Below are 12,507 nucleotides of genomic sequence, written 5' to 3' on the forward strand. Positions count from 1 at the left end.
ATATATTTAATTCTGTTGCTAGAGTAAAGGATTTTGTTTGACGTTTTCCTTCTCAGCTGTGATCCTCTAATCATTGAGGCCACAAGGTTTTTGGTTTTGTTTTTTTTTTAAATACATTTGTTTTGTTTCAAAATACTAGGCACAGGTATGTAAATGCATAATGGAACAAGTCTTTTAACAGCATTTTTGTAAACAGTTGAAAAGCTGTGACAATTTTAAGTACCCATTTGTACCAGTTCTATTCATTACATAGTCCTCTTAGTTCTGGTTAGATAATTTCAGTGAATTCCATTACAGTTCAGTAAATATTGATAGGAATTCCTTCATCAACTTAAAGAGGATGTAGGAGTTTTTAGAAAGTTGGTAGTTTTATGTTTGATGGATATAGACAACAGAATTGAACCCACATCTGTTTTATTTCTTTTAATCTTTATGCCTTTATTAGTACTGTTGCCTTCTGCTTATTCTTTGTGGAGTTGGTCATGAGAGTGTGTTTGTCTTTAAGAGTAACAAGACTGACACAGAACCGTATTTTTACCTTACAAAGTGTATCACTGAGCTAGACAAATTATAAGTACTGAATTTTCTGTTTCATAGCTGAGAAATCAGAACAAATAAAGGGTTTTAATCAGAAATAGAAATCTGATACACTCGACAGTAATATTTATATCACAAGTTTTTTAGTTCTTAAAAACACTGGAACTTGAGAGCTAATGGCAAAGAATTTTCTTTTATGTTGTTAATAACCCAGTTAATATTTTTCAACTCATAATCCCTGTGTCCTAAATATATTCTAATTGTTACTTTTGATATCATACTTAAAGGACTTAAAACAAATTGAAATGTATGTCCTAGGTATTAGAAGAACTAAAACTGAAGACTTCATTTTAAAGCAAAGACACATGTCTTATTAACTATTAAGTAAGATCTGTTTCGTTAGTTGGTAAAGTCTTCTCAAAGAATAGAAGCAGGGCAGAGAAAGGAAAGATGGATTGTGCTGAACGTGGCAAGTGAATAACCAAGGAAAACTAATTTCACACATAATTATTTGGAATTATCATATGCAAAGCTCTATGTTAAGTGTTTAAGAGTTGCAGTTTCACAAGACAATGATCCTTTCAAGGAGTTTACAGCACATGGCAAGTATTACATTCTTTATATAACTAGATAAAGTTTTTAGTCATTTGAAACTGCAGATTTATTTATTCTTTTGAGCTATTGTTCTTAAAACCAGAACTTAAGAAAATGTATTGCACATCTAAAAGTAGCTTTGCTTGGGGCACCTGGCAGGCTCATTTTGGTAGAGCATGTGACTCTTGATCTCAGGGTTGTGAGCTCAAGCCCCACGTTGGGTGTAGAGATTACTTTTAATATGAAGGAAGGAAGGAAGCTTTGCTTGTTCAGACTTGAAGAGCTGGGTTAATTTACATTTAACCTTGGTTTTGACTAATGCATAGTTGCAATGAGCATTTTTTTCCCCTCATTTGTCTTCGTATATTGAATAGATAACCAGCAGCCTTTTTGACCAGGTGCAAGTATCTTAACATTACCAGTTTGTAAGAACATCAGCATTTTGGACAGTTTTCCAAGAAAAATTCCTGATTTTTTAATTTTTTCAGTTTCTTTTCCCATTCTTTCTTAAATTGCCATAAAATGTTTGCAAGTGTGAAAGTTTTTGAATAGGTAAAACTACCTATTCACAACTAGCTAAGGTACTCACAAGGATTCATTTTTGACTTAGGGTTTCTTCCAGAGTTGTGAGAAATAGATTCAAATTTCAGGAATCAAAATATTTTAGTTTGACTACTAAAGGAAATAATACTGAAATTTCAGTCGTAACTGTTTAGGTTGGGTATCAGAAGTTTAAATGGGTCTTTAAAGATTTTATTTTTAAGCAATCTCTACACCCAATGTGGGGCTCAAACCTATAACCCCCACATCAAGAATCACATGTTCTACCAACTGAGCCAGCCAGGCACCCCCTAAATGGGTCTTTATTTTCACATCTCATTTGTTCCTCAGTCTTCATCTCCTCACCCTTCATCCCTGACTTCACCTCCCATCTTCACCCTTTGTACCCCCACAGTTTTGCAGTCTATTCATTAGTTTGCCTTTAACTGTGAGAGTTACATTATAGGATGTGTATAGTCCTAGACAAATAATGTCAACTTTCAAGGATTGAGATTTAGCCTCACAGTAGCTCCGATGGTTTATCTGAACTTTCACCTGACTCCTCTGTAAGATCTACGTTTAAAATAGGTTGTCTGTCTTCCCCACCCCCATCAGCCCCAGATCTGTCTTTTAAAACAAAAATGTATATAGTCAGCATTGCTTCAATAAAGCATATATTAAGACTTTTGTAACAAAGACCTACCCTGTAGATGAAGAAATACTGGATAATATATATTCATTTTGACTTTTAGATCATCTTTACTACCATATTAGATGCTCTTCATTAAACTATGAAAACTTGGTCTAGGTTAGTGTTTAAATAACTCCATAGCTTCCCAAGAATACAGATTGTACTAGCCCACTTAGAGAAACACTGCCTTAAAAATAATTTTTAAAAGGCACACACAAGCACAAAAAATCATATGTTCATACTCTTGTGAGATGGTTATCCAGAAGATCCAGAATGTGTTTCTATTAGATTTTTCTTCTTAGTTTATCAACAAAACAAAAGTTAGCAAATACAAAGATTTCCCCATACTCAAGAATACTTCTGTGGGCCCAAATTTAAGAAACAGTGATCTAGGGGTTTAGAATTATTAAACCAGTGTAAAATATAGTGGAGATACCTTGAGTATATTTTTGATGGATCACTGTTAGAATATGAGAGGGAAAGCTAATAAGGGATCAGCCTAACAGACCACCATACAGGAACCACATACCTGAAAGGTGAGAGCTGAAATGAGGAATGCCTAGGACTTTTGAAATCAGAATCAACATTCCAAGGATGGTGACAAGTATTCTAACAAAAAATACATGGATTCATCTGGTGAGTAAAGCAGCTGATAAATCTAAGATGGGTAATGAGCCAGATACAAAAAAAAAAAAAAATAGCCAGAAAGTTTAGGGGCTTTAGTGAAAAACAGACTATTGGTTATATACACAAAATATTTAGAAATGCAAGTACACCACTAATGTATAGAATGATGTATTTGCATATATAAAGAGGAAAATTCTATAATATGTATACCTATATTTTAGCATGTATTAACCACAGAGATTTGGAAGACTTCTTACTCCCGTAAAAGGACACTTCCCATCTGTCTAGATTAGTGAATTATTGCTCCCTTCACAAAACAGTCAGATTTGTGGTTACTTTTAAACTGACAGGACTTACAGGGGTGGGAGAGCGTAGATTTATGACCGGCATAAATTTCAGTTTTATGCTAGCAACTTACGAGCAACTAGTGGAAAGAACTTGGCTTGGCCCTAAGCAGGAGAAGCAGATTGGTTTCTGTTTTGTATGTTCCCAATTCCCCTTTTTGCCTCTACATCCCCTCCCTACCCCAAGGCTGGGCCCCCTCTTCTCTCTCATTTCTAAACAGATTTCTTCACACTATAACTGCAACCTTTTCCTGATGTGTTTTAACGTTTGCCTTTTGATGACTGCAAGTCAGTGTACAAAATAAATTTCTTGTGTAAGTATTTGAGTAATTTATGAAAGGAAGAATAATCAGTAGAGAAGGTGCTTTCAGTCAGATTACCTACCAAGTTACTTACCTCTACCTACCATTAAGTCAACCCTAAGAATGAAAATTCACTACTGTGCCTGTGCCATTAAAATAGTACATTCTTACCACTTTCCGTTCACCCTAACAAAATGAAAGGGTGTTTTGTATGTGTACCAATTCTGTGCCACAATTACTAATTGCTCTTTTTGTCTAAAGAGTTGAAATAATACTAAACAATGCTCTAGAAAATTCTGAATGAGGAGCATGAGCTTCTTTTCAAGCACAAAACTTTATAGTAAAGAAAGAATTAGATGTCAGGAATGAATATAACATGCTAAGCTTGAGTTGAGGGGAAGAGAAAAAAATAAATGTCATTTTTAAAGCATTACCATATTATAGAATTAAATTAAGTTTATATCAGTCATTCTCAGCCAGTAATGGGATCAGGGATGAAATTTTTGGCATCAAAGTTAGCCTAGGTTTAAAAAGGTTAGGAAACACCATCAATTTGAGTAATTTGGATTGAGTCTTGTTGGGATTTTAATGAGTTTTCTATGGGGAAAAGGATGGGGTTCCTGAGCAAATTAATGGTCTCAACAGGACAGGGCAATAAGTAGACATATCCTCTCTTCCGCAAAAGAGGCAGTCTTATCAGCATTCCTTTTTAATTTATATGTAAATGATCATCCGTTCATAAAAAGCAAGTAGAACACCTATAGTTGGCAATACTTTGTTAGTCATGGACTACCAACCAAAAGTAATTTTTTTCATTAAAAAGTGCTTTTTGTTCTTTCTACTAATTTAGGTACATAGTTATTCTGAATTAGATTTCTATCTCATGATTTTCTGAATTAAAAGACTTTGGAGAAGAAGATTCTCGGTGTTCTCATTTCTCTCTTAGTTTTGAAATAGCCATTAAAAGTATATTCACTTAATTTGGTTTATTCCTCAATCACTGTAACCTCCCACCTTTTCACCACAACAAAAAAACTTAGCTGTAGATGAACATAATGCTGGATTTGAGGGAGTAGACAATGCTAACACCAGATTCCAAGTCCATTTCATTTGAATTGGCACACTATACACGTAAGACTTTAAACAGATTTATTTGGGTTTAACTTAAGATTTTTCCTTCCTGTCTTTTATCTAATAAGCTATTTTTCATCTCTTTCCCAAGGTTTTCAAACAGCTGGAAATTCATGAATACTTCACATTTTCATTTGATTTTGAAGATTGTAAATTTAGAATTAAAAATATTTTTTCATTTTAAAAATAGAACACTTGCAGTGAATTTAACATGTGCAGACAAAGAGAAACATTTGATTTTGTTGGTAATTCAGTAAGATAACTAATGTGTACTTCAAAAATACAGGTAATATTAAAATTTTAGAGTGAGCACTATCGTAGCCCCAGGTCTTTTACTCTTCTAAAAATAAAATTGCTATCTAAGAACTGTTTTTCCTTCATAGTCCAGTACGAATTTTAATGATAATGTTGCAGAACAGAAATGAAGGCATATCTAATGCTTTGTCCATCTCTGGGGCCTAACTCCCTTTTCATAGAAAATAGGCTGTATTACCATCACACTTTTAAAAATTTCTGATTTGTAATTGTACCAAATGGAAAACTTGGGGGTGGGGGGCTAGTTAAGTAATCTAGGTTGAGGGTGTTGTCTTCTAGCCAAACCCCTTTAGGTCCTGTTGATTTGATTGCTCAGTTGAATTTAAAAGGTTGACTCATATTAGTTGATTAGTTGATACTTCTTTTTATGTATCTTTTCTTTCCAGCTACACCACAGGACTTTATGGGGGGGGGTGGGCTGCAGACCCTTTTAGTTTATTTTGCCCTGTATTCTCTTAACTCTTAAGGTAGCACTCTGCATCATCGTAGTAGTAAATACTTGCTGATTGAAAGAAATAGTTGGGAGAGAGCAAAGAAACAATGAAGAAAAATAGAGCAAAATTAGTAGTAGATGTATTCTGATGGGACTTAATATTTCTTGATTTTGATAATGTACTAACTTCTTTGGAAATAGTTTTGTGTCCTCAACTCAATTTATCAGTGATCTACTTGAAAACTAGTGAATGAAAGTGAAGAAAAATGTTTCTTAGTATAACTTTTTCTTAGCTAATCTTGTAAACAAAAGTTTTCGATGTCTTATTTTTACTTGAAATCTACTAACTTCTATTAACAGAGCATAATTGATTACATTGGAGGATACAGTCTGCCTTTAATTTTCTGAACAATTCTCTGATTTCTAGCCCATATTTATATTTGGGTTTAACTTAAAATTTTTATTTTTATATTTTGGGTTTAACTTAAGGCTTATTTTAGCATCAAATCTATTGGCTTAAAACTCAGTTAATGGTTATACTAGATGAACATCTTTGTCTTCTACTCTGATTTGTAATCAGAGAAAATGTCCTAAATGGAAACCAGCATTAAGGATCATTTACAGTCTTCCAGGTGGTCCTGCTTTCTTACTAAGGCTATCACTTAGTCATTATTATTGTTTGTAGTAATAAAAAGCAAAGTTTTTCTTATTATATAGTTACCACAATATAGTGAACTGAGTGATCTCAAAGTCTGAATAAATGGTTAGAATCTTCATGTTAGAACCATGTTATACAGTAAACTCTACATATAGGAACTTTTTTTAGCATGTGACATTAGAAGATCATGGATATTAACATAAACCACTTGCTTTTTATTGGGTTATTTGCAGATACATGATTTGCAGTTGCTTTTCATCTTAATTGTGCAATCACTTTATATTGTATTCTACTTGTGTTGTTAAAAGTACTTTAAAACATACTTATTTCTGAAATGAGTATCCTTTACCAGTAACAGGGGGTATCACAGAAGAGCAGTTTCAGACACATCAACAGCAGTTAGTTCAGATGCAAAGGCAGCAGCTTGCTCAGCTTCAGCAGAAACAGCAGTCTCAGCATTCCTCGCAACAGACACATCCAAAAGCACAGGTAAACTTGTCTTTTCATCATAGTTATGTTTCTTTTTTTTTTTCTTTCATAATTACATAGTCTTGTTCCATTTTAGTCAAGTCACAGAGGATAACCTTGATAAACTAGTTCATATTTAATAAAGGAAGTACTAGAGTTAATTATGGTATTTGTAATTTAGGAAAGTATGTTGTTTTAAAGGGTTATAGAGAATTTGTAGAAGGAATTATATACTCTTAGAACTATCATCCCCACCCCTACAGCCCCCCAAAACTTATTTTTTTCTTTATTTATTAGAGAGAAAGCATGAGTTGGGGGGAGGGGCAGAGGGAGAGGGAGAAGCAGACTCCCCACTGAGCAGGGAGCTTAGTGCAGGGGCTCCATCCCAGGACCCTAGGTTCATTACCTGAGCCGAAGGCAGACACTTAACCAATGACCCCCAGGCGCCCTATTTTTTTTTTCCCAAGATTATAACTTTCCTACCCACTTCTTAAACTCTGTGTTTAAGTGCCATATGGATGTGCCCCATGGGCTAAGAGGTAATTCCCTTGAATTGTGCAGTAAATCTAAACAATATAGCCCCTTGTCTCTTTGAATCACATTCCCCTGAAGAAAAAATTGCCACCAGGTGAAGTTCTCCATAGGCATGATTAAATGAATACACTAGGGATAAGAATAAAAATACCTTATGAAATTGTAATTGCCAAAAGAAAGTAGCCCTGCTGCAAACACCTTGATATGAGCCCTGTAAGACTTACTTTGAACTCATGGCCTCCAGAACTGTATGAGAATAGAGTTCTATTGTTTAAGCCACTAAAAGTAAAACTAATTGAAAAGTATGTTTCAAATTCGAGCCATCTGAAAGAAAGACATCTAGTGTTTTAGGTCTTAAGTTTTGTTGCTTCATAATTCCAAAAATAATTCTGAAGGAATAACAGATGAGCTCAGTCTTCGTTGTATTCTGTGAGAGCTCTTAGGCCAGTGTCTGCTGATGGAAGTTCAATTCAGTCTCAGGGGATCACTAAATACGCTAACCTTGGAAATCCTGAATCCAACAACATGAAAAATCTCAGTGACATGAGGAGCCCTCAGCACTCCTCTAGCATCCAGATGGATTTGAGACTGTCCCACATTCTAGAGCTATTGGCTGTTAGTAGCAGCTGACCAGTTTCATACAGAATCAAGAGGAATGGCCATTAAACTTTGTTTGCTTTTTCTGAATCTCTTGGGTCACTAGCCTGCTGCAGGTTTAGGCCAGATATGTTCTTATATTGTGACAAAAATGATGGTTAGTTCCTTTGATTTCATGTCGTCCATAGTATCTAGATTGTCAAGTATTTTTTAAAAAGGCTTTCATTAACACTTACTGGAGAAATTAGTAGAGTGTTAAAGGTTTGAGGTTTTTAATTCCCTAGTTCTCCAAAATAGTTGCTTCTTCCCAGTGTTTAGTCATTTATTTCCCTGCTTCATATGCCAAAAATAAGTCTGTGGAGTCCTAGATCTCTTAATCTAAACATCTCTAACTATTCAAGATGAAAAAGGCAACTGCCTTTTGGTTTGCCCATTTCTTTAAATAGTCACGTTCATGAAATCACATCTGAAAAATTGAGAGTTTAATTTCATTTATCTTACAGGGCTCAAGCACCTCTGACTGTATGTCTAAAACACTTGACTCAGCCAGCGCCCACTTTGCTGCATCCGCAGTGGTCAGTGCACCTGTTCCGAGTCGCGGTGAGGTAGCCAAGGAACAGAACACTGGCCACAACAACATAAATGGTGTTGTCCAGCCTTCAGGTAAGCCTGTGGTTTCGTATGGTACTTATTAGCTCAAAGTTGTAACTCACTGATTTGAGATAAGGTTTTTATTATTTAAATGCAAGGGGAAAGCATTGTACAAGAAATCAGTCAGGACTCTTCAGAATTTCTGTGGATAGGTGTCATGGAATAGCTGAATGTTTTCTAGAATTCACATAGAGCCTGCTTCCCTGTCCTCCTGCACCCACTAGATACATTCATTTGTAACACTTCCACCCTGTCTAGTTTTATTCATATACTATCAGTGCCTCACATCTTAGGAAACATATTGAGCTAATTGCTAACCATCACCATGGAATTAATCCATGCAGCGATAAAAAGGCAAAATGCAATCCAGGTTGATCTGGGGTTTGAAATTGGGTTCACCATCCCACTAGCACATATTCATCAGACTGCTTTCTCTGACTCCTCTTGAAATACAGTATTACTCTGGAACCTTGTCTGCTTCTTACTACCCTGAGTCCTCAATGACTTGCTGTTCTTTCACCCTTCAACTACTACTCAGACCCTAGGCTTTTCCACTTGCTTTTAGATATACCTATGATCCTGATTGCCTTTCCTTACTGATTTCTTCTTGCATGTGTAAATTCTGATGGAACTCAACTATCATTTCCACATGCTCTCAACTTCCGGAGAGGGCCTCTCTGCCCGGCGATTTCCTACTTTCCAAATAGGGATGCAGCAGAATACTTTGTAAAGCCCTTTTATGCAGGCCAATAGAAAGATCTATCTTTGGGGTGGTAACAGGTAAGTATGTTGTGATCAGGAACTCTCTTTGGAGAGGCCAGTATGTGGAAAATTAACTTGGTATTAGTATACCAGTGTTTGCACTTTTTATTAAACTCCTGATTTTTTGAGAGTTTAATTAATGTTTCATGATATGAATTGAATTATTTTCTTTTCCTCCTTCAGGAACCTCTAAAACGTTATACTCCACCAATATGGCTTTATCATCCAGCCCAGGGATTTCCGCTGTACAACTTGTAAGGACAGTTGGCCACACCACTACAAACCACTTAATCCCAGCATTGTGCACAAGCAGTCCTCAAACACTTCCCATGAACAATTCCTGCCTGACAAATGCAGTGCACCTCAATAATGTCAGTGTTGTTTCTCCAGTCAATGTGCATATCAATACACGGACTTCAGCACCATCGCCAACAGCCTTAAAACTTGCCACAGTTGCTGCCAGTATGGACAGAGTGCCAAAGGTTACTCCTAGCAGTGCCATCAGCAGCATAGCGAGGTGTGTGTGTGTGTGTGTGTGTGTGTGTGTGTGTGTTTGTTTGTTTCCAGTACCGTTCCATCCCTCTCTACTGGCTATACTGTGGGAGGAAAAAGACTTTTTTTTTTTTTTTTACTGCCCAAGCAATAGATGTCTCTTTATTGACTTGCTTTTTTAACAGATACTGAGATCTTCTTAATGTAGAGCTCTATGACTTAGACTATTTTGCTTGAGGTCACTGGTAGGATGTTTAAATGCCAACCAGAAGTATAAAAAACAAGGGGGAAAAAAACACATCAAATTGAAAGCCATCAGACCCCCAAAAAATACATCAAAAAATATTTTAGAAGCTTCAGTCTTCTGTTACTTTTTTGTAGCATAGACAATTGGGAAGGTTAGAGGAGGAGTTGTGTTCCCGTCAGTATTATACACAAAGGGAAAGCAAGTTATTCTATGTATATGTTAAAATTGAGAATATTCTGGGATATTAGCTAAATCTGTGATAATATATTTCAGGGTATGTTTTTATATTTCTTTCTATGATACTTATACATGAGAACGGTGAATCAGAAAACAGTTGAGGTGCATGAATTAATAACTACATGACCTTAAACCTATAAAATTAAACTATAGTGGAAAGTAAGTAATACTGTACTTCTAATGATTATTCTTTTTGAGCATTATGTGCTTCATCTGTTGTAAAAAACTTGGTCTTGTGTTACATTTCATGAGTAGTTTGTCATTGGCTTCTTTCTACTGAAATATTATGTCAAATTACTGTTTCCTAAGGAAACAGTTATAATCAAGTAATTAGGAATTAATAGGATTTCTTACCTGAAAAAAACTTGTCCTCATTCGTGTATAGAAATGATAAAAAATGGGAAATATTCTTGTGAAATATATGTTGTAGTTACATAAGTGTCTGTAAATACTGATAATAACATATTCTAGAGAGCATTAATGTTTATTTTTTCCTCTTTGCCTTTCTTTAGAGAGAACCATGAACCTGAAAGATTGGGCTTAAATGGAATAGCAGAGACAACAGTAGCTATGGAAGTGACATAACCTAAAACATACGGCTTTTAACCTGTGCTGATGGTGTGCAGTCATTCATATTCCAGCTGAATGCAAAAGGCAACACTCTGTGGATCACGGAGCGTAACAATGGACCTAAATGGACTACAGTATATCGGATATTAAGTCGATATATGATGTATATTTTGTAAAATTGGGAAAATCACTACCTTGTAAAATAGTTTATTTGTATCATCAATATTATTTCTGTTACTTGAATAGTAGATATTCATCATCATGCTTTTGCACTTGAATTTGCAACTGAATGGATTTTAAAAAATAATTCTTTAATGGGATCATGAGCATGAAATGGGATCCTGCATCACTTGTTTTAACTATTTATTTTGCCATGTTTACATTTTGTATCTTGTAAAAATAAATCCAACTTTGTGTCTAAAAAGTTAAAGATTCATAGCTAGGAAATGAAATTCTTGTAATTTTTTTCTAAAGGAACTGTAAAGTTTTCACTTGGTTCATTTTGTTTCACAATTTGACTAGATGGACTTTTTGGTAAATACTAGTGGCATTTCACTGTCAAATATGAAGTTCAAGGCAAAATAGTATTTTCTATTACTGTGCAGGGGAAAGGGATGGATCGATACATGCAAATTTAATGTAGTAACTCACTTTTCCATATATTTTGAATGTATATTTCTATTTATAATACCAGTTTATAAAAAATAATTACACAGGAAAAACGGACTAGGAAAAATTATGCATCTAGCACATTTAAACTGTGCAGATAAGAAAATTTTTCAAGGATTACATTTTATCTGAAGACTGCATATTTTAACTGGCTTTAAAACTGTAACACACCACATAAAGGATATTTTACCAGGTATGTATTGCATCATATCATTGCAATAATTATTGGAAGTCTAGATATCGAGCCATCCCCAGGTGTTGGGAGGGGGGGAGGGTTGTGGCAAGATTGTCTTTTCAATTTTGGAGAGTTTTCCTGTGGCTACAAGGCAAGTAACGGGTTGGAAAAAGTCTGACTGTAAGCGTTGGACACCTTCATAGTGTAGTGTTTTAGTGACTTTTTTTATACGGTTCTTGTAAATTAGATACGTGTAGTGGTGTTTCAGAATGTTTGTTTATGCACTAGTTCAGACAACTTTCCCTGTTACTTGTTCTTGATAAGTGAAAACTGCAGGGAAATAAAAATACATATCAAAACATGGACATGCTGCATATGTGTTTATTTCACAATGTGCACACAGCGTAAGTGAAAACTTAAGGGAGATGATAGCACTTAACAGCACTTTTCGTTTTCACAGTGCTTTCCAAGCATTAATGAAAAGAATTATAAGAAGCTCATCTGTGGGCACTATTGGGTTTCAGATAATCCAATATAAACTACCTTTGATATGAAAAGTTCTTAAAATATTTTACAGAATGTAAGCAATTTGCAGTATAACATTCATTGAAATCTCATAAATGAGCCTCATTTTATAAATAAAAGTTTAGAGTAGAATTATATTGCAAGGGGGTTTTGTCAAGTAAGTACTGGGAAATGTAAATATTTTTAATGAATATGATTAAAACCATTTCAAACTTACATAATTTTATATTTTACATTTTTTATATCTGCAGTCCTGAAAGTTGTAAATTGATATGTCAGTTGAATTAATGGGCCAAGATTTCTGCTGAGAGTGGTTTTTATTCAGGTCCTAATGTGTAAAGCAATTTATGGTCAAAACCACAGAAAAAAATAAATTTAATTTCTTCATTGGTTGTGACCTGATAGGAT

The 12,507-nt window shown here is 34.9% G+C and overlaps 1 protein-coding gene across 2 annotated transcripts in view; it reads left to right on the plus strand.

The window, feature by feature from the left end:
* Nucleotides 1-11,937, plus strand: part of EPC2 (enhancer of polycomb homolog 2) — a 121,671-nt gene extending 109,734 nt beyond the window's left edge. Inside the window, exons 11-14 of one of the 2 annotated variants that reach the window (XM_027589979.2) lie at nt 6,525-6,661; nt 8,275-8,434; nt 9,368-9,701; nt 10,673-11,937. In XM_027589979.2, the coding sequence (XP_027445780.1) occupies nt 6,525-6,661; nt 8,275-8,434; nt 9,368-9,701; nt 10,673-10,745 (704 nt within the window). In that variant the 3' untranslated portion in view covers nt 10,746-11,937. The remainder of the gene's footprint in view (nt 1-6,524; nt 6,662-8,274; nt 8,435-9,367; nt 9,702-10,672) is intronic. The other variant, XM_027589980.2, reaches the window with a different exon arrangement.
* Nucleotides 11,938-12,507: the final 570 nt, after the last annotated feature.

This window comes from Zalophus californianus, chromosome 3, assembly GCF_009762305.2.
Source record: "Zalophus californianus isolate mZalCal1 chromosome 3, mZalCal1.pri.v2, whole genome shotgun sequence".
Classification (NCBI taxonomy): Eukaryota; Metazoa; Chordata; class Mammalia; order Carnivora; family Otariidae; genus Zalophus; species Zalophus californianus.